General features: G+C 38.7%; 1 protein-coding gene across 2 annotated transcripts; it reads right to left on the bottom strand.

The window, feature by feature from the left end:
- Positions 1–909: 909 nt before the first annotated feature.
- Positions 910–20,310, bottom strand: tcaim (T cell activation inhibitor, mitochondrial). 2 transcript variants are annotated; one of them, XM_020933641.2, is made up of 11 exons: positions 20,261–20,310; positions 15,820–15,888; positions 13,900–14,032; positions 12,167–12,308; positions 7,769–8,030; positions 7,194–7,316; positions 6,762–6,859; positions 6,566–6,657; positions 5,523–5,755; positions 4,140–4,271; positions 910–3,302 (listed from the first exon to the last, which is right to left on the bottom strand). In XM_020933641.2, the coding sequence occupies exons 2-11, from the start codon at positions 15,852–15,854 to the stop codon at positions 3,077–3,079; spliced, it is 1,476 nt and encodes a 491-aa protein (XP_020789300.2). In that variant the 5' UTR covers positions 15,855–15,888; positions 20,261–20,310; the 3' UTR covers positions 910–3,076. The 2 variants fall into 2 exon arrangements, with proteins under 2 accessions (XP_020789300.2, XP_055020245.1); XM_055164270.1 differs by lacking the exon at positions 20,261–20,310 and adding an exon at positions 16,505–16,526.
- Positions 20,311–23,142: the final 2,832 nt, after the last annotated feature.

Genomic DNA, 23,142 nt, shown 5'->3' with positions numbered 1-23,142 from the left:
TATTTTGTTTTTGAAATAACACGATGAGTCTGAGTGACCACGGCGCATTTTAATCTCTAACAAGTCCATTTTTGTTGTAAAATCCTGCACTCAGCGTTCACTTTTCTCATGTTGGACATTTTTCTGATGAGGGTGTCACGGTCAACAGTCAAAACGATCGTCCTGTAAGAGCGTTTGGAAAGAGACAAGTCTTCATTTGTGCTGCTCTGGTGGGAGGGGCCACGTACAGAGACGCTGGAGACGCTGCTGTGATAAACACTAAAGGAAATTAACAAGATTTTAATAGAAAATATAATTTAAATATTTTAGTAGAAAATCAGCTGAGGGCCAGATTAAAGGTTTTTGAGGGCCGGATGTTTGACACCCCTGCTGTATATCATATAATGAGACTTGGATATCGATAAACCCCTAATAAATCTGTACATTAGAGCAGTTTTGTGATGTCTAAGTCTTACGTTTATATGATGAGGGTCTGAACAGAAGACGTAAATGTGGCGTCGCATCTTCACTTTTTATTATTATTAAAATAAATAAGGAAATAAATAAGGAAGTAAATAATAAGGAAATAAGGCAGAACAATATAAATGTATCCAAAATAAATAAAAATTAATTTAAATAAATATATCCAAAATAAAAAAAATAAAATAATCCAGCTGTTCTACAATCTCTATATTTAAAAAACTAAATAAATATACTTATTTATATAACAAATATCCCAAAATACACTGTGTTAAGATAAATCATTTCAATTCGATTACATGAATTTGGAGATTGTCACACAAATCAAAATCATGATAAAAATTCAATTAATCGCACAGACATACAAAACTGTATAATACAACTTCACAATCCTGATGTGATGTGCAGTAGTTTCATTAAAAAAAACAACAACAAAAGAAACACGCACAATTAAATTTTTAGTTTTATTTAGTTTTTGTCAGTTTTATTTGATCATTTTTACACATTCGATTCAAGACAATTATAAATAAACAGATCTTTTATTCACACAAAAATATGACTATCATTTACAGATTTCCATTAGTGCCTTTGTAATACTGTCTACTCAAGTTAAAGCTTTCAAAAACCTCGTGTTATTTAACTAAAATAAGTATTCTTTTTTATTTTAGTTCTTCCCGCCGCTGTAACTTTTCTCCTCGGGGTCCAAACGTGTTAAATATGAAATGAAACGAGACACGAGAATGAAACGAGACGAGATTTTGACAGTTTAAGTTCCAGATTTTGGGCTCGCCAGTTTTGATTTACTTAAGTTCTGGCAAAAACAGCAGAAACATTAACTCATTTAACTTAATTTTTATCCAATCCAAATGTAAAAACCTGGGGAAAAACGTTACGAAATCATTAAACCGTCTTACAGTTTGCTTAATCGACGTGACAAAAGTACCAAAAATCAGATACCGAACCTAATATCGAAACTAAATACTCATCTGGACTAAAAAAATCCAACTCAAACATGATTTTAGTTTTAGTCAAGCTTTTCAAAACTATTATTAGTATCGAACTAGACTTTGAGATGTTCGAGTAGTATCAACACTAATCGCAGTAGTGTTTATGTTTTTGTGTGTTAAACCAGCTCTGAAATGGCAGTAAAAGTGCTTAAAAATACTTAAGGGGCTGTGATTTACTTTTTGAACCGTTATAAAAATATACAGAATATTGCACATTTAAAACCGCGCTCCTTAAAGCTCCTCGATCATTTGTAAAGTTACATTTACATTCATTTTCTCTACGGCAGAGTCCACAACCCTCAAACCCCAGGGCCACGGACCCGTACCGGGCTGCGAAAGCACGAACCCCCTCCTCCCATATGCATCTCTAAACCAGGACCAAACCAGGTCTAAAACCAGAACTAAACCAGAACTAAACCAGGATTAAACCGGGTCTAAATCAGGATTTAACCAGGACTTAACCAGAACTAAACCAGGTTTAAAACAGGATTTAACCAGGTCTAAACCAGAACTAAAACCAGAATTAAAACCAGGACTGAACCAAGTATAAACCAGAACTAAATCAGGACCAAACTAGGTCTAAACCTGGTCTAAACCAGGACCAAACCAGGTCTAAACCAGGTCTAAACCAGGACCAAACCAGGAGTAGACAATGCTGCGCTGCTGCAGCCCCCAGTCTGCAAAATATTGTCAGACATAAAACTGGTCCGTGGCTCTAAAAAGTTTGGGGAGCACTGCTCTACGGGACATTTAGTCCGTGTAGAGATCTGGACCGTCAGAACTCAGTCTGTTGTATTCTGTAGTTGCAGAGGGTCGTTTACATCTGTGGGGCATTAAATAAACATTAAACAACGAGGAGCCGTGTGTTCTGCAGCAAAGTCATAGAATAAAGTTAAAACGTTAAAACTGTAGAACGGCTCTAAGTTGATTAATTCACTTATATTACAGCTACAAATTGAAACGTCTCATTTTGTGAATCAGATTTAGAATTTTAAATCTCCCTGAATTTCTCACTTTGAATGTTTTTACTCTGAAAAAAAAAAAAAAAAAGTTTAAATTATTTATATTCTGAATTTTCGTAGAACGACCAGCATTAGTGAACTGCTGAACAGAACTAACGTTTGATTTGGTGATGGGGCAGATTTATGAAGCTGCTGGAGAATACGACGCATTTCCACAGATATTTTACCACAGAAAACCATTAACCAGAAGTTCCATAACCCTCCAGTGACCGACAGCAAGACACTAGAAATCTCACTGACCATGGTTTAACTTTGCACAACAGTCGCTCCTTAAGGTCCTCGAGTTTCTTGTTTTACAGATTTGTTTTAATGAACCCATTAAACCTTATTTTAATTGAAATATTTTTCATTCTTGGACCACATTTGATACTGACCACAGCAGATAAAGAACTCCCCAGCAATAAACCAAGTCTAAACCAGAACTAAAACATGTCTAAACCAGGTCTAAACCAGGACTAAACCAGGTCTAAACCAGGTCTAAACCAGGACTAAACCAGGACTAAACCAGGTCTAAACCAGACCTAACCCAAGTTGTGGGCTGCAGGTGTGGCTCAGGTCTGTTGTGGCTCAGGTCAGTAGTGTCTCAGGTCAGTAGTTCCAGTCCCAGGGCACACACAGGTCTCCGTCCTGCAGCACAGAGTAATATCTGGAGACTCTGAGGTCCAGGCCCTGGAGCAGAGGAGGTCTGAGCTCCAGCAGACGCCCACAGCACAAACTCATCTGCAGACTGCTGATGCTCGACTCTTTGGACAGAGTGTGGAGGGACAGAGAGACCAGACACTGCTGCACCGCCAACTCCTCCTCCCGCTTCAGTCTGAGGACAAACACACAAACAAACACAAACACAAAATGTATGAGACGTGTTTTAAATCCAGGTTTAAACAGAAAAGTAGCTCCACAGTCAGCTGGAGTTTACACAGACTCGGTTTCCTCTGTGAAAAAAAAAAAAAAAACACTTTACAAAGGTCAACGTTGTACTGAACATGTATGTGAAACTTTTTTAGGGTCTGTTTTTAATCATTTTGAAGCATTACACGCTAGGAGTGTGTATGTATAGTATCGTTTAAGTATTTTTTGGTATATTTTACTCAATTATGACCTGGTCCCTGAAGGGTTGACCAGGTTTTGTATTTATGGACCGAATGTCACCAAATTTGGTTCGTGGGTCAAGCCCCTGTGCCCGATGGCACAAAAAAAGTTTAGTGAAGGCACTAGGTGGCGCCAGACTGGATAGCAATTGTGTTGCTTGTTTGGAGAAAGGAAACTTTTTTCTGTAATACACTTTCAGTTTTAAGTAAATTGGGTGTTTTTTTTTTTGTTTGTTTTTTTTACTTTGCACAAACTTGATGGTTTAATAAAGACTTTCAATATCACAGCCATGATTTAGGCTTTGGTTTTACTGAACCGTATCAAACCAATTTGAAATTATATCGAATGATATTGAATCGAAAGTGCACTGTATCAAAAAACATATTGTATCATGGCCTATGTATCGAGATCTGTATCGTATCAACAACTTACTAATGATACCCAGTGCCAAGCAGCAGCCGTCCTGCTTTAGTTCTCTTCCTGTGAGCCACTGGTGTGATTAAAGTCTAAGAACGTTTGAGAACTGTTTTTATTATTGGGCGATGCATCTCTCTGTACTTACTGTAGGTGGCGCTGTGTCCTGCGGCGAGCCTCGGGGGCGTGGCTCTGGAGGAAGGCCTGAAGTTTGAGAGGGTCAGAGGTCACGGGGATCAGGAAGTATCCCAGATCGTGTAAACTGGGAATCGAGCGATTACTGCAGAACGACAGAGAAAGAGAAAGACGATGAACCGTTAAACACAGAAGAGACTCAACAGAAGCTCAGGGGCTCCAGTCTCTGTAAGACCAGAACTTTAATCAAGTAGTAGTAGTTAGTAATAACTCTTTCCAGACTGAAGTAGCAGCAGTATTACAAGTAACAGCACCAGTAGTAGTAGTAGTAGTAGTAATATTTACTACAGTAATAGTAGTAGTAGCAGTTGTAGCAATAGTTGAAGTAGTATATTCAGTAGTAGTAGCAGTAGTATGTACAGTAGTAGTAGTAGTAGTAGTATTTACAGTAGTAGTAGTAGTAGTATTTACAGTAGAAGTAGTAGTAGCATTTACAGTAGTAGTAGTAGTAGTATATACAGTAGTAGTAGTAGTAGTAGTAATAGTAGTAGTATTTACTTGTCTATGACCAGCCCCAGTCCTTCAAGGCTGCGTGGGTGCACTCTCACACAGTCTGACAGTAGTAGTAGTAGTAGTTGTAGTAGTAGTATGTAGTAGTAGTAGCAGTAGCAGCAGTAGTCGTAGTAGTAGTAGTAGTATTTACTTGTCTATGACAAGGCCCAGTCCTTCGAGGCTGCGTGGGTACACTCTCACACACTCTGACGGGAGTAGTTGTAGTTGTAGTAGTATGTACAGTAGTAGTAGTAGTAGTAGTAGTAGTAGTAGTAGTAGTAGTAGTAGTAGTAGTAGTAGTAGTAGTAGTATTTACTTGTCTATGACCATGACCAGGCCCAGTCCTTCGAGGCTGCGCGGGTGCACTCTCACTCTCTCGGACAGGAGTAGTTGTAGTTGTAGTAGTATGTACAGTAGTAGTATGTACAGTAGTAGTATGTACAGTAGTAGTAGTAGTAGTAGTAGTAGTAGTATTTAGAGTAGTAGTAGTATTTAGAGTAGTAGTAGTAGTATTTACTTGTCTATGACCAGGCCCAGTCCTTCGAGGCTGCGTGGGTGCACTCTCACACACTCTGACGGGAGTAGTTGTAGTTGTAGTAGTATGTAGAGTAGTAGTAGTAGTAGTAGTAGTAGTAGTAGTAGTAGTAGTAGTAGTAGTAGTAGTAGTAGTATTTACTTGTCTATGACCAGGCCCAGTCCTTCGAGGCTGCGTGGGTGCACTCTCACACACTCTGACGGGAGTAGTTGTAGTTGTAGTAGTATGTAGAGTAGTAGTAGTAGTAGTAGTAGTAGTAGTAGTAGTAGTAGTAGTAGTAGTAGTAGTAGTAGTAGTAGTAGTATTTACTTGTCTATGACCAGGCCCAGTCCTTCGAGGCTGCGCGGGTGCACTCTCACTCTCTCGGACAGGAGTCTCTTGTGGAAGGCGTTCAGGCTGCTGTAGTGTTCGGCGATGGGCTGTTCTGAGCCCGTCCTGTCGGGGAGCAGCACCACGGCGCCCCCTAGCAGCAGACTGATGCGCTCCTTCAACCACAGACTCTGCTGCTGGAGGCCGCGCAGACTCGGCAAACGCCCCATCAGCTGTCAACGACAGAGAGAGGAGTTAAACGGACTGTATCTGACTTTTCACAAGGATTTGAGCAACATTTGTCTTCCCTGTTTGGAAAGGGTCAAGGAACTGTTTATTGTTGCAAAAAGTGAACACAATAATCGTCCGTGGGACATTTTATATAATCGTGAAAATCACCAACAAAGATAATCTCCATTATATCAGCAGAATGTGCAGAAAACACTTATACTACCACTCAAAAGATAAATAACTCCAGGAATAAAGATATATATATATATAAGGTATATTATATTCAAATTCTTAAAGTATCCTCCTTTTGCTTTGTCACAAAATATTTAAAATCTTTGCTATATCTTCCTTCATACTGTATAATCAAAGTCTTCTGTGTGTGTCCACTGAGAAAATAAGGAGCCACAGGAGGCGCCAGTCACAAAAAAATAACTGTCGTTGTGTCCTTAGGCAGGACACTTCACCCACATTGCCTAGTATGAAAGTGATGTGTGTGTCAGTGATGGTGGTGGTCAGAGATTGGCAGCCGCGCTTCAGTCGGTCTGCCCCAGGGCAGCTGTGGCTACAATAGTAGTTTACTATCAGCGAGTGTGGAGTAAATGAATAATGCTCTGTAAAACACTTTTGTGACAAATGTCTGTGAAAAGCGCTGTATAAATAAAAAACTTACTAACTGTAAGTAGTAAAAATGTAGTAAAAAATAAAAACACTGAATGAGAGGGTGTGTCCAAACTTGTGCTGGTAGTGTACATATAACAAAGTTTTCATAATATTAACGGAGAGGGTTAACCACTCTGCCACGGTGACGTTACCTTGAGCCACTGGTGATGGACGTCCATGGTCCCGAGCATCACGTCACCTGAGGCGTTCATCCCAGACTCGTCTGCGAATACGACTGTGTGACCTGAGACAAAGCAGGGCCATTATTCATTTGTACTTTTTAAATCAAAATATTCATCTAAAATGACTTCCACAAAGCCCAACAAAGCTGTGAGTCTAATCTCGTACCCTGCAGCGGGATCAGAGCCTCTGGACTCTGCAGCGACAGGCGGCTCAGACTCTGGAGCTGACAACACCTGTGAGACACTCCCCAACTGCGCTGCCACCTGCAGGACAACACACGAACAACAAAAGCACATTTATGAGTTTGTTTCACTTCTTCAACTGGAATTCACAGTATAAAGGGTTTTAGTTTAGGGCACAAAATTTAAAACTTAAATTTAAATCACATTGCCTAGTATGAAAGTGGTGTGTGAGTGATGGTGATGGTCGGAGGAGCTGATGGCGCAGATTGGGAGCCACACTTCTGTCAGTCTGTTCCAGGGCAGCTGTGGCTACAACAGTAGTTTACCATCACAGAGTGTGGAGTGAATGAATAATCATATGTAAAACACTTTGGTGTCTTGAAAGGCGCTGTATAAAGAGAGTGAGTGTCGTTACCTGATGTCCGTGAGGCTGAACTTCAGGCACAGCTCCGTCTTGAGTCTCTGCAGCTCGTCTCGTCTCGGGACACTGGCCTTGTGCTTCTTCGTCGCCTCTGGTTCATTCTTCCTCAACCACAAACTGAACAACAATAAAACAAGATGTTACTGATGTGCCTGGGAAGTTACACAGTGCAGCATTAAACTTCTATCTTGCATTTGTTCAATCACAGATGGTTTTATTGCTCAAAAGCACCTTGTCATAGAGACATTATTGCTGTGAGTAGGGCGGCCTCTCCACAGATCTGACCAGTTTTTTGGTCTAGAGTTCATAGGCTGTGGGAGGTTTGGAAGAAGAGCGGGGACACTCAGAGACCCAGGGAGGCTCGGTCTCTGGTCCTGGCCTGGTCTTGTCCAGATCTTTTGCACCAAAGAATAAACCTGCTTTCTATTCCTTAACTCACAGGGCTTCAGAAACTGATTATTAAAAGAAAAATAATTCCTACACCAAATTCTATTTTGGATTTTTCTTCCAAAAACAGTGAACATATTCTACAATCTGAATCTCTTTGCTCCCACTCAGTCCCTGTGTACCTGAGCGTGGGCTCCACTCGTTTGGCCTGCTGCAGCTCCTGCTCCGGGTCTCTGAACCCGGTAAAGCTGTAGTAGGATTTGTCCCACTTGATGGGCCTGTAGAAGGGCTGGGCTCCCTGTGGGCTGGTCCCTTGGGTGCTGCTGGTCCCTTGGGTGCTGTGACTCTTCATGTGCTCATGTGGGAGACTACAGGAGCGCAGCACGTTGACCACCGCGCTCAGAACGTCACTGCTGTGGAGCGTGAACGTGACCGGACGGAAACCTGAAAAAGCACAAACACATAGGTGGCCCTGTTATCTCTTGGTCCCTTCACATCCACAGTTTATGGATTTTCATTCTTTTTTGTTTGGTCACCATAGTTACAAGGCTGCTGCACCTCTATAATGATGTTTTCATTGACAATTTTTTTTTTTTTCCACAACATCAACAGTGTCCTGAGACTGGGCCTTCACACAATTTATTTATTTACTTTTTTTCCCCATTGACAGTTTGAAATAAAAAGAATCCTCCGTACAACCTTTAATTTATTTATTTGTATTTTTTATTTATTCAATATTTTACCAGATACCGTATTTTCCAGGCTATTAGGCGCTCTGGATTATAAGGCGCACTGTCATTAAATGGTCTATTTTCAAACTTTTTTCACAAATAAACTGCGTGGGACTTTAAAGGAAACACAACAGTTGGATGGGTGAGTGGTTTTGTTTGTTTGTTCGTTCACGGTGACTCTGGGCTTTGTTCAGTTGTGGCGTGTAGGGAGGGTGCTGTCTGGGACCAACGGATTGTCGGCGTGTTCGCAGTGACTCAGTTGTGTCTAGAAGTGGCACATTGCGCTCGCTTTTTTGGTTCATCGCCGTGGAGTGATGAGTGTGTCTGTGGGTGTTTTTCGCTGTGCGGTTGCTGTCTGCTCCGTATGTGTTTGCGTGTTCTGCAGGTGGTGCGGTTTTGTAGTTTACTGAAGTCGTGCTGGGACACCTGAGTGGATTCATGTATGGGGCGGTCTGGATTGTGGCGCGCGGTCGTTTTTTGATGGGGTTGGAGGCTTAAGAGCGCGTCTAATAGCCCGGAAAAGTCAATGAAGAACACCTTCTCATTTGCAATGACGACGTGACCAAGAGGAAGCATGAAACAGCACAAACAGAAAACACACACACGTCAATCATAAAATGAAACAGTGAACAGAGACGTGAGACAGTGAAACATTTGCTGATTAAAGATATAAAAGTGTTAAAAGCATGAGCGATGATCCTGTAAATTACTGTGGATGGAGTTTTTAAAAGTCGACAGAGGTAAAAACGAGTAAAGTTTTAAAGTCTGTTGAAGGTGGTTCCAGTCATTTGCTGCACAGACTGAAATAAAGAGCGGCCCAAAGCTGTACGGGCTTCAAGAACGATCAGGGTCATGGATCTGTTGGAGTAAAGTGTGCGTCTGGAGCTATGGATGTGCAGGAGTGCGATGAGGTAGCACGGAGTTTTACTAATTAAACATCTGTAAATGAACAATAACCGGTGTGTTTGTCTGCAGGTGTGGACAGAGGGACACTTCACCACAGAGTAAAGTGCGTACTGATGGTGGTGAACGGTAAACACCTGTGACAAAGCCGATGGCTGCGGGATAAATCACATCGAGCTTATGGGGCCGTGTTTTTATTGCTAAACTATTCGTGAACACAATGATCTTCTCTCATTTATCTTATTGTATCACCTCACGGTCCCAGGCCTCCTCAACCACACTGAAACCGCTTTGTTCATTTAACAAACTAACCCTTAATGTCCTTGATAAAAAGCCCAAACACTGGCACCACTGTGAAATTTTAAAGAAACGAACTTTGTAACTTTGAAAATTTTACCCATTTTAATCATCTTAAATTCCTTTTTATGTGTCTTAACTGTGATACATCACTATATTCAGAATTTGCCAGGATCATAAAATATACACACAGAGCGAACACAAGAGGAGCTACTAGTGGTAATTGTGTTGTTCCAATGTACAGGACAAACTCTTGGTCAGTCTCTTTCTCAGCTAAAGGGGCCAATCTGTGGAAATGTACCGTATTTTCCGGGCTATTAGGCGCTCTGGATTATAAAATGCATTGTCATTAAATGGTCTATTTTCGAACTTTTTTCACATATAAACCGCACCGGACTTTAAACGAAACACAACAGTTCGATGGGTCAGTCAGACTCCGTTTGGCGCGTTCACGGCGACTCTGGGCCTCGTTCAACTGCAGCACATAGGGAGGGTGCTCCGGACCGTTGGCGTGCCCGCAGTGACCCAGCTGCTCAGCCGTGGCTCAGAAAGGCACATTGGACTCGCTTTTGCGGTTCGTTCCTCGTCGGCGTGGAGTGATGAGTGTCTGTGGGTGTTTTTCGCTGTGCGGTCGCTGTCTGCTCCGTGTGTGTTTGCATGTTCTGCGGGTGGTGCGGCTTTGTAGTTTACTGAAGTCGTGCTGGGACTCCCGAGTGGATTCGTGTAAGGGGCGCTCTGGATTGTGGCGCGCGGTCATTTTTTGATGCGGTTAGAGGCTTAAGAGCGCGTCTAATAACCCGGAAAATACGGTAACCAGATTATTTAAAATTGGAAACCAATAACAACAAATTTAAAAGCAAATTAAAATTATTGTATGTTTCCAATCAAAAATGCATCCACTGAAAATGTACTGTAAACATTTAATCTGTAATCTTGTATTGTCGGTTTTATTTTCTTTTATATGGACAGGTGTTGAAAACTGGCACTTGAGCTAAAACCCTCAAAGCAATGCATCTGGCTTGTCTAATGCGATTGTGATGTCTTTAATAAACATTAAAAAAATCTGTAAACTAAGTCTCCATAGTCAATGACCGGGAGGACTGTAGTTTTAAACAAAAGTTCTTCAGTTTTTATGTCCGTATAAGAAACTTATTCTTAGTTTGGCTTTAGTAAACAGACTGTTAATGTGATTTTCGAAATTAAATAAAGAGTCAAGCCACACGCCTAGGCAGAGCTGGGACCAAGTCGTCGTTTTGCGAGTCTCAAGTGAGTCTCAAGTCTCTGACCTCAAGTTTGAGTCAAGTCCCAAGTCAAATACAGGCAAGTCCAAGTCGAGGTTCGAGTCACTGGCCCACGAGTCTAAGTCAAGTCCAAGTCGTCTGCTTTGAGCTTCAAGTTACTGGATTTTCTGCACTATTTGGCGCTCTGGATTATAAAGTGCACTGTCATAGAATGGCAGTTTTCGGTTCGTTCCTCCGTTCCGTTCCTCGTCGGCGTGGAGTGATGAGTGTGTCTGTGGGTGTTTTTCGCTGTGTGGTCGCTGTCTGCTCCGTGTGTGTTTGCGTGTTCTGTGGGTGGTGCGGCTTTGTAGTTTACTGAAGTCGTGCTGGGACACCTGAGTGGATTTGTGTATGGGGCGCTCTGGATTGTGGCGCACGGTCGTCTTTTGATGGGGTTGGAGGCTTAAGAGCGGAAAATAAGGTACTTTAAGTCTTTATACCAAAGTACCAAATATATCGTAGAGTTTTGCAAATTATATGAATTTTAAACTAAATTGTTCTTAAAAAGTCATGGTATATTTGTATATGAATATTTATATATTTATAGTTATAGAAATGTGAGGAGAAAATTCAGTTTGTCGACTGGACAAAAGTCTGTTTCTTCAGTTCAGAACTGAAGAAGCAGCTTGGATGAGCTGAGAAACGTCTTCAACCAAACTAACTTTTGTCCAGTCGACAAACTGAATTTTCTCCTCATGGATTCTACCTGGACGACTGAGGGATTCTTCAGTTATAGAAATGTACATTTTTTCCTTTTTGAACGTCTGGAGTGAATTATTATGGTCAAAACAGAAAAAATTAAGATTTAAGAGCTTTATAACAGTTCATTTGTCAACTAGTCTAAGCATCAAGTCTTCTCAAGTCACAGGGCTCAAGTCCGAGTCAAGTCCCAAGTCACTGACCTTCAAATCCAAGTCATGTCCCAAGTTTTTGTCCATTTTATCAAGTCAAGTCTCAAGTCCTAAAAATAATGACTGAAGTGTGACTCGAGTCCAAGACACGAGTTGCAAGTCCCAACCTCTGTGCCTAGGTACTTGCAATGATGAACAGTTTGGATCTCTGAGAAGTCCAAGGCCATGATTTTATCTAAGCTCTTGGTCTGTGGGAGGTTTTTATTAAAGATCATACATTTTGTCTGAACAGGGTGGGGTTAAGAAAAGGCCCTTCACTCTCTCTGACTGTACATGTCTGGAGCAAGAACTTTTAAACCGAGCCATGCAGCTGTCTGAAAAAATGGATGCATAAGGGAAGTGAGGAGTAACTTTGGACCTCTGCAAACCATTTAACATCAATTAATTTTGTTTATTCACATTTAAGAGAGTAAAACATATAAAACTCTTAATAACAGTAAGTCTAAGTGAAGATGCACCTGCTGTGAGGTCGGGCTCGTCTCCGTCCTTCGTGTCTCGAATGTAAAACGTGAGCTTCATGGGCTGCACTGAGTGCGCTCCAGGACGCTGCAGAGTCTCCAAGTATCCGTTCAAACGCTTCAGAGAGTTTTCATTCACCTCCTGCAACAACAACACCACAGTTCAGACCATAACAAACAGCGTCATTATGCGTCATATCTAGTAGGGTTTCAGATGACAGCACAATATTCTGTAGGCCAGTAAGACTTAATGCAGATGGGGGCAGTTCAAGTCACTAGTAGAAATGATTCAACATTTGTGAATTTACCTTTTGGAGATTTAACGTAATTAAAAGGAAAACTGTGTGGCTATAGGCGAGTTTCAGCTGACGTCATTGTTATTAAAAGCCCGCGTTGCATGCTGGGAAATATTTTGGTCGGAGGCAAGAAACATGGTAGCGTCAAACACAGTGCGTAACCTCGTGTATTTATCCCCGATAATGGTAAATTCCTGCTGCATTATCGGATGCACAAATAGAAGCACGGAAGAAGGAAAATGTCTTTTTCGTATTCTGAGTGAAAAGAACCACTAACGGAGAATTAAACGACTTTCAAACATCCGCAGAGCAAATGTAGAAGATCCTAACAAACCGTGGACTCCAACAAGTTCAACAACACGAGACTCTTGGAGGTTTTCATCTTTTCTGCTGTGAATGGTCCAGGAGTTTTCACCAAGTCATTGTGGATATCGGCGAAGTGAATATTTGGCCAGGTAGTTGGCGATTCTGACCAGAAATTTGATTTGGTCCAGGCTCTGTCGGGGTTGAAAAGGGTGATTTGGCTCCATCGATGCTCATGACCAATTTCTGGTCAAATGGTCTTGGGTCCTCTGCTGTTAGAGTGGATAAATAACCGGGATCAATACCCTTTACGTGCTTTCTCGCTCTGTCCGTCATGTTGAATTAGTGTTTCTTGCCACCGACCAAAATAATTCCCAGCATGCAACGCGCGCTTTTGTCAACAATGAAACTCGCCTATTAGGGGTGTGCAAAAATATCGAAATATCCAGATATCGTACCATTTAACGTGATAATACAGTTTCAATATTGTGGGCTGATGTATCAATATATCGCTAAGAATATTTTTTGGTAAATTTTACGAAATTATTTTGTTTACAGCACTATAGTTTTGTTGCTTGTTTAGAGGAAGGAAACTTGTTTATGTGAAACATTTGACATTTTCACCGTTTTGAGGTTTAAAATGTTTGTGTTTCATACAAACTTTGCACAAGAAGCAGTTTAACAAAGACTTTTAGTATCACAGCCTTCATTTAGACTTTATTTTTTATTGAACCATATCAAATCAAAAGCTCACTGTATCGAGATACGTATCGTATCGAGGCCAACGTATTGAGGTATGCATCATATCGTGGCCTATGTATCGAGGTATGTTTCATATCAGCAACTTTTTAATGATACCAGCCCTAGTGGCCAAGCGTCATAAAAGTTAAATATAAGTATGGAACAGCGTGCCGGACCTCTGGGTCAAAGAGAACTTTGATGTTTTGAAGAGTAGGCTCAAGACTAACCTGCTGAGCTTAAATTTTGTTGTTTTTGGTTTTTATTATACAGATTTTATTGTATTCATTTATTTTAGGCATACAATTAGCTTGAACTCATATTCTTTTATCATTTGTCGGATTTCCAGTGTTTCCTCTGTAGGAGCCCTAGAAAGGCCCACAGGAGGGTACAGACCCGTTCTTTGGGGTGCTGTCCGAAGAAGTCTGGGTGAACGGCGAAGTAAAAGGGCCTCAGCGCGTTCACAGCCTCGGCTCCAGACAGCGCCCTCTGCTGGACCAAACCCACCGCCACATTCCTCCTCTTCAGTCTGCCAAAAAATATCAAGAAACAAATAGAAGTTTCAGGACGTGTTAGTAATGACAGAACTTTATTACTGTGTTATATAACGGCCTTTTTGGACTTTCCGAAACGTGTTAGAGTGTCCCTTCTTCAAAAACATTAATTGTATTTAGTTTTATTACTTGCATGTTTGAGTAATCCTGTATTATAACTGCAGGATATATGAGAATTAGAGATGGGACAAGAGCTCATGCCGTAAGATCTCACAAGACAAAACTACCACAAAATCTTCCACACGTGAGAAAAATGATCTTGTGAGATTTTTCCCCCTGAATTTACCTTTACCTTAGACAAAAAAGAGTTACACTGTAAAAAAGCTTGGTCAAAACTTAAGATATAAACACTTAAAATAACTTAAAAGTTGTGAAATTATCTGTCCATGCAGCGAGATAATTTTACTTGACAAGTTAGTTAAATAATTACCTTTAGACTAGAATTAAGCAGTCTAAGAACTATTAAGTAGATAATAAATCTGAATACAAGATGAACAACCTCATATACATTTGAAAATCTTGGCCAGATCTGAGAAATGAGCAGTGTAAGAGCTGGTGAGTTAAACAATTTGAGAAGCTGTAGTTCCAAAAAGCAGTAGTACAATGACCGCTAAAGTATTACATAAAATAAATAAAAACAGTGAAGCCAAAACCCTGAAATGGTCTGCTTATTTATTACAATTTATGCCAAAATCTCGTCTTGTCTCGTTCTCGTGGACCTAAACTCGTACCTAAACTCGTGTGTCTCGTCTTGTGAAAATTGTCTCTTACTCCACTATTAACGGCAATCAAAATCAAAACTGCAATTTAAATGGTCTCTAATGCCCCATCCACACTAGTATGCATTTGAGTCATTTTTGTTGTGGATGCAGTGTTCATTCAGACTAATCCGATTGAAAACGGCTCCAGAGACGGAACGATCTGGTGCCTCCAGCTCCCACCAATTCATCTGAGTACAAATCTGATCCTTGACTGTGTGGACGCCTGAAAACACTGATACTCTGATGTAGGAGCTCTAGTCGCGTCCTTATTGGACCACGTCATTGTGACTCGCTCCTTCCTGATTCTCTGGGTTTGTGACGTCGGTCATGTGACGCTGTTGCAGAAAACAGTTTGAACAAACCAGAGACAAAAGGGAAAACAGCGGAGCTACAACTACTCACACAGAACAGACTCACCATCAGCAGAACACCCCTCTGTCACAGAAAGAACACTCATATTCCACTGAGTCGTGTCCTTTAGTCTGACAGAAACTGAACTGCATCAGGGCACAAGAAGCAAGCTGTTTTTTTGAGCACTTAGTTTAGCCATTTGGTTTTAAGTTTCATTTCTGTAAAATGTAAACAAATATGCTCAAAGCTGTGTGGATAGGGAAGTCTTGAGATCACAAAAATGACGTGTCTGGACGCAAATAGTTTCCGATACGATCATACGGTGATTCGTTTCAGTGTAAATGTAACCTAAATATACAGTCTTACTCTGTAAAAGCTGCTGACCCTGTAGTTTAGATCTCTATAAACATGTTCTGAAATACATGAGATTGTTAGATTACTTTAGAAGGTCAGATTTCAGTCGTCTCTGAAAATGCTCCTGGACGTGTTTCTAATGATTAAAGCGTACATTTCTAATCACTAATAAAACTTTTCACCAAAATTATACATACATTATCTTTTTAATTATCGATTTGTGTACTATTTTTACACCGAAAGAGACTCTACACAGTGTTTTCTCGTACAAATCCCCGTGCGTCGTGAGTCTTTACCTGATGAAGCAGCGCAGGGCGGAGCACAGCGACATCCCTGAAGCTTTAAACTCTGACCCGATCCATCACCTGAACACAACAAATACACAAGTTTATGTTAAAAAAACAAAACAATGAAAAGGTGACAAAAATTGTTCCAAGGATTGAAAAATGTCTTATGTTGAATGCTCAGCTTGGGTCTTTATAACGGAAAAGTCTACAGTCAATCCTGATTAAAAGTCTGTACTGTTTATAAAATTAACATTGTGAAGTATATTTATTAGAAGCTCTTCAATCTTTGCGATTTAAACTTTGACAAAATCCATCAGACCTGAACACAACAACTACACAAGTTTAAAAAAAAAAAAAAGGTTCCTAAAATTGTTCCAAAGATTAAAAAATGTCTTGTGTTGAATGCTCATCTTTGGTGTTTTTAGTGGAGAAATTTACAGTCAAATTAAAAGTCTGCATTGCTTATGTTTATTAAATTTATATTGTGAGGTATATTTATATTTATTAGTAGCTCTTAGGTCTTCTACAAATAAACTAAAAAGTGTAAAAAAGCAGATTAACCCTTTAAGACCTACGGGCAATTTTTTACTACATTTGTCCTTGCCTGGATTTTTTTTTTTTTCTAAATTTTGCTATTAAAACTCTCCCTTTTACCCCCTAATGAAGTGTTATACATCGTATTTTTCAGTACAACCTGTTATTTCACATCTGCATGCTGTAGTAGTGTCATTTAGCTGTAATAAAAAATACAGGAACAGAAATATGAAAATGAAATTCACATTCTTTCATACAAAACACACAGAAAACCTGTATAAACAACTTTTCGGACATAAAACCCCCCCCACTTAATTTACTTAGCTACAAAAGTGCAAAATATCATGTAAATATGCTAGAAAAACCACAACTCTCAGCTTTTCAAGGGGAAAAAAGTAAGTTTCTATCTTTTATGGTCAACAGTTATACCCATTAACAGTAAAGAGAGGCATAAATCAGATGACCAGAATTTCAAAATAAAAAACTGGGATATCCCCATTTTTTGGTGGTAATAATAAAATTGTGAAACAACTGCGTAATTAATAGGGCTGGGTATCATTAAGGAGTTGCCGATACAATACAAACCTCGATACAGTGAGCTTACAATTCGATACGATATATTTCAAATCGATTTGACACAGTTCAATAAAAATAAAGGCTAAATCATGGCTGTGGTAGAAAAAGTCTTTGTTAAACCATTTCTTGTTAATATGAAACACAAACATTTCACTCATCAAAACAGTGAAAATGTCAAATGTGATGCACAAACGAATTTTCTTCCTCTGAACAAGCAACAAAACTGTAGCTGTAACAAAATAATTTAGTAAAATAAACCAAACAATACTATTGGCGATATATCGATACAGCAGCCCACGATATCGATACTGTATCATCACATTAAATTATATGATATAATGATATTTCGATATTTTTGCACACCCCTAATTACTACCAGTTGTTATAAAATAATTTATATTTTGTTAAAATTTATATTATTATGGTATTGTTCTATGGCTGACACACAACTCGCGGAAATATTGATACAGAAAATCAACAAAAAAATGCTTTTCTTTGTGTTTTGATCATTTTTAAGCAGCTTTTCTGTATTTTACCTAAAGAAATTACAATTTACGCCTCTCTTTACTAGTGCTGGCCCTGGGTATCATTAAGAAGTTGCTGATACAATACATATCTCGATACAATGAGCTTTTGATTTGAAAGTGTATGATATATTTCAAATCAATTCGATACGGTTCAATAAAAATAAAGGCTAAATCATGACTGATACTAAAAGTTTTTGTTAAACCACTTCTTGTACAAAGTTCATATGAAACACAAACGTTTTAATAATCAAAACTGTGAAAATGTCAAATGTGTCACATAAACAAGTTTTCTTCCTCTAAACAAGCAACAAAACTATAGCAACTGTAAGAAAATAATTTTAGTAAAATTCAATCATTAAATACTTTTGGCAAGATATTGGTATAACAGCCCATGATATCGATATTGTATCATTACATTAAACAATGCAATATATCGATATTTCAAAATACACCCCTAGTAATTAAGGAAAATTGTTATGCAGAGACCTAATATGAGTTAGTATAGTCACATTTTCTTTGTGTTTTGGTGATTTTTAAGCAGCTTTTCTGTAGTTTACCAAAAATAAATTACAATTTATGCCTTTCTTTACTGTTGGCAGGTTTCAGATTGGTCAAAAATAAAGACACCTGGGACATTTCTTGGACAAAACTGGGACAAATCACTGGTTTTGTATAAATCTGCTGGGACAGGGGACACAGGACTCAAAACTGGGACTGTCCCGGGTAAATAGGGACGTCTGGTCACCCTGTCATAGCGGTAATAGGTTTTATTGCATTGTTTAATAGTCGTATCAATTCTCATGTGACCAGACGTTCCTTTTCCCCAGGACAGTCCCAGTTTTGAGCACTGTGTCCCCTGTCCCAGCAGATTTATACAAAACCAGCAGTGATACAGAAAACTGAGCTTGACCATAAGAAAAAAATACACCATCAGAAGTCTCTCAGATTATGATTGACCAGATTTTCAAAATTCTAAACTGGGACACAGTATAAATAAAAAAGTGAGACTGTGCATTCTTGTTTCATTCATAATCTGAGCGGCTTCTGTTGCTGCATTCTTTTGCTTTAGCATTATTTGCAAACACAGTTTTGTGTATTTTGGCAAAACAAATGGCAATTTACGCTCCTTTTTACTGTTGGCAAGGATCAGATTAGTCAAAAATGGTGATTGTCCTGTTTTAGTCCTGATTTAGTCTTAGTTTAGTTCTGGTTTAGATCAAATTGCTCAAAATAAGGACACCTGGGACCTTTCTTGTACAAAACTCGGACAAATCAGTGGTTTTGTATAAATCTGCTGGGACAGGGGACACAGGCTCAAAACAGGGGACTGTCCCAGGTAAAAGGGGACGTCTGGTCACTCTGTCATAGCGGTAAGTGGTGTTATTGCATATTTTAAGTCTTATCTTTTCTCAGGTGACCAGACGTCCCTTTTCCCTGAGGCAGTCCCAGTTTTGCGTTTTGTGTCTCCTGTCCCAGCAGATTTATACAAAAACAGTGATTTGTCCCAGTTTTATACAAGAAATGTCCCTGGTGTCCCTATTTTTGACCACTTTAATACCTGCCAATAGTAAAGAGGGGAATATATTATCATTTGTTTAGCTAAAATACAGAAAATTGAGCTTGAAAATGACTATAAGAAGTTTTTTAAAAATGCAGCGTCACAAGTCTCTCATTATGACTGACCCACAAAATACATGAAGTTACAGTTACGCTTGGATGGCCAGAATTTCAAAATAAAAAACTGGGACATCTCAATTTTTTTCAATTTATGCCTCTCTACATATCTCGATACAATACACTATCAATTTGAAAGTGTACAATATATTTCAAATCATTTTGATATGGTTCAATAAAAATAAAGGCTAAATCATGACATGATACTAAATGTTTTTGTTAAACCATTTCTTGTACAAAGTTTATATGAAACACAGCAACAAAACTGTAGCACTGTAAGAAAGTAATTTAGTAAAATTTAATCAACACTCTTAGCGATATATATATATATCGGTACCGCAGCCCATGGTATTGATATTGTATCATCACATTAAACAATACGATATATCGATATTTTAATATACACCCTAGTAATTAAGGAAAACTGTTATGCAGAGACCTGATATGAGCCAGTATAGTCACATTTTCTTTGTGTTTTGGTGATTTTTAAGCAGCTTTTCTGTATTTTACCGAAACAAATTACAATTTATGCCTTTCTTTACTGTTTGATGTTGATTTCAAACTGGTCAAAAATAGGGACACCTGGGACATTTCTTGTACAAAACTGGGACAAATCAGTGGTTTTGGATAAATCTGCTGGGACACAGGACTCAGAACTGGGACTGTCCCAGGTAAACAGGGACGTCTGGTCTCTCTGTGACAGACCCACAAATTAAATTAAGAGTGAACAATTAGTTACAGTTATGCTCTTTTTTCACAGGTTTATTTATACCAACGATCCCAATCCAGGTGTGTCCCAGTTTTTGACATAGAAATTCTGGTCATTCTATAATATCCGTATCATTTCTCGAGCAGAAACTGAATATTATGTCGGTTTTGTGTAAATATCTCTGTCGTTAAACGATCGTGTCTCGCGCTCTAAATGTGACCCAGCTCCTGCGGACAGGAGGGCACGCGCGCGGGGCAGCTTAGCATAAGGGCTAGCGCGTTTTCGGACTTTATCGGGCTTAATTGTAAATATTTTCATTTGTCAGCGGGTAAAACCGAGCAGAGTCCGTCTCCGGAGGCAGCCCGGAGCGGATACGTGACAGGGTTTGGGGGTTTTCATGTCAGAAGTGGAGAAAGTGTGCTGCTCTCACCGTTAGCTTCGTTAGCATTAGCTTGTGGGTTTGTTTGTCTTCGGTCTGCTTCGTGGTTTTGGGGATGAGCAGAGCGCCCCCTGCTGCCCTCTGCGCGCGCACGTACAATTATGAATTTATCACTTTTATCAATTAAAACAAACCATAAAGTGGTTGTAATTCTATAGATGTACATAGTGAAAGGCTTTTTAGAGCTGTAATGTTATTTGGCTTATAAATATATATTTTTATTTTTGTTTTTATCCAATCCAACTTTAGTTGTATAGCACATTTTACCAAAAGCAAAGTCTCCACAGTACTGCACATAAAACAAATAAATAAGCAAGTTAAAAAAATAATATTATAATAAATAAATTAAAAAATATATATAAAAAATACAAAAAATTGCAAATTATTTATTAATCTAATTTAAGTTAAGTTAAGTTAATTTACATTAAGTTAAGTTAAGTTAAGTTTAAGTATAGTCTAGTTTAGTTTAAGTTTAGTTTAGTTTAAGTTTAGTTTAAGTTTAGTTTAGTTGGGACAGAGCATGTTAATGGGTAAACCTACATGTAAACACATTGAATTGTAGGTTAATCCATTGTCCCAAAGAGCTGGGATCACAGTGGGTCAAACAATAAAATATTGCACAGTTAGCATTATTGCACACTCCACTCATTGCACAATAAATAAAATAAAATCAATAAAAGACAGGCAGAGGACCAAACAATCCTCACGCCGTGTTAAAAGCTTGTGAATAAAAGTGTGTTTTTAAACGAGACTTAAAAGAATTGACTGATGTGAGAGGAGAGAGCATTCCAAAGTTTGGGGCCAACCACAGAAAAAGCCCAATCACCCCAGAGTCACCCCATGGTCACCCCAGGGTCATCCTGGCTTTTGAGTCTCATTTTTTGGAACGATAATTTGGCGCTGGCCCTCAGACCTCAGAGCTTTTAGCCTGTGGACTCAATGACTATGGTCACATGTACACTCAAAATCTGATTAATATTAGATTTTTGGGATTATAAGATTAGTTACGTGACATGCAAACACAAGTCATCCGATTTCTTTTCTGATCATGTTCAGTCTGATCAACTCACATCAGATTTTGGGGTTTAAATGTCATTTATGTAATATTCATTTCAAGTTTATTTATATAGCACAGTTAAAACTATAATATTAAAAGTCCAGAAGTCAGGTTATTACAGTAATATTGACATTTATATTATTTACAATCTATGGAAAAAATAAAATGCTACTATGTACTATTAAATTGAGCTGAATTTCCAGTGAGTGACCAACGCAATGCCCTGGTACAAACGTCACAAAACTACAAGACGTTTGGAAATGCAGATGACGACTTCCTTTGGGCCTCCTTTGGGTTGGCAGTAGTAATCCTTCGTTCGATTATCCTTCTGAATGGGTTTTTGGTGTTGTGGTGAGGCCAATATTGAACAAATACTTGATTTAAAAATTAAATGAATTAAAGTGGCAGTGTTTTCATAAAATGAGGGAATAGTCATAATCATAATAACCCACGCAGTCCAACACACGGAACAAAATAATACTCTTCAAGCTCGGACGTGACGTCAAATCCGAGGTCCAAGTGGGAGCCGGAAGATAATCGAACGCAGGGTAACTCTGACAAAAACAAATAAATAAAATTGTCCCTAACACTATTTGGAAAAAAAGACAGACTGTGAATCAAAAATGTATGAGAAATAACAAGATGAGAGATGTTTCCTTTAAACTTATGCATAAAATTTACTCTGTGCTAAAATATATTAAAACAATTGTCCCAAACAGCACTTTTTGTAAAGAATATTCTGAATGATAAGTAATCTTTTTTGGAAATGCACTATTACAAACATTTTTTGGAAAGACTACTTAAACTTTTTTATAGATCATATTGTCCATAACTTTTCATTAAAGTTGGAACATATCATTTTTAGTATTTACTTTTTTTTTTTTTTTTAAGTCAATTAACTTAATTATTATATTTGGCAAAATCTATATTCACAAAAGTAAATTTTCTCATACCTCTTTATTTTTTCCAGTTTTAATTAAGCAATTACAATCCTGCCTATCCACTATTTCTAAAAGCTTAAACCAAAAAGCCTTATTGACATATGAAGGTTATATGTTATATGTGTTTTGCATATTGTCATTATATATATGACTTTTCATAATAATAAAATAATAATATATTTTTTTTTAAGTAACTCTGACAAAACACTGTGAAAATTTGGGAAAAACTTGGGGAAAAAAATGGCCCGGTTTTTTTTTCCATCTAGGTGTCACTTCCTTTTATAAATTGCCTATGAATTTGTGTATTATAATTTGTCTTGCTTAAAAAAAAAAAAGTCACTGTTGCGTAGCCTGAGTCGGCATTATCTAAAGATCTGTCAACAAAATCAGCATCCGTTTCTGCTGCTGTGGCACTTAAAGAGCTTAAATTCTCTCATCACATAAGAGGCTTAAGTTCCACCAACCGCACATTTATGAGGCCAATGTGACTGTCTATCCACCTTTATATGGGACGAAAATGTAAATACTAATGAATTTATTAAATAATCTGTAGGTTTACAACGTTAAACATTTGCACGGTTCCTTTTAGGGACGTAACTATGTCCAAATCTTACGGTACGAGGTCAACAAACTGTGAATATGCTACTTTTTGCATCTTAAAATGCCTTGACAAGACTTAATCCAAAGAAATAAACATTGAAACGAAGCAAAGGATCATGGTCTATGTAGTTCCCTCGTTCAGTCCCTTTTTTGACCTGGCCTAGTCTTGTTTGCAGTATTTTTTCCATTATACCATTTACGTGTACATGAAGAAAGACCAGAGACGAATTTTAAAAAGCACATTTAATTGAAAAGGAAAAGCAACGTTGATCTAG

The sequence above is a fragment of the Boleophthalmus pectinirostris genome, unplaced genomic scaffold (assembly GCF_026225935.1).
Source record: "Boleophthalmus pectinirostris isolate CB_2022bp ecotype Guang Dong unplaced genomic scaffold, ASM2622593v1 HiC_scaffold_6, whole genome shotgun sequence".
Lineage (NCBI taxonomy): Eukaryota > Metazoa > Chordata > Actinopteri > Gobiiformes > Gobiidae > Boleophthalmus > Boleophthalmus pectinirostris.
The sequence above is the reverse complement of the archived record's forward strand: the minus strand, read 5'-3'. Positions and strand labels throughout refer to the sequence as shown.

Coding starts and splice junctions, on each gene's coding strand:
- tcaim (XM_020933641.2), bottom strand. CDS start 15,854: ATGTCGCTGTGCTCCGCCCTGCGCTGCTTCATCAG. Junction 5,756..6,565: donor TCCATCACCAGTGGCTCAAG/GTAACGTCACCG, acceptor TGTCGTTGACAG/CTGATGGGGCGTTTGCCGAG. Junction 4,272..5,522: donor CTGGGCCTGGTCATAGACAA/GTAAATACTACT, acceptor GTCGTTCTGCAG/TAATCGCTCGATTCCCAGTT.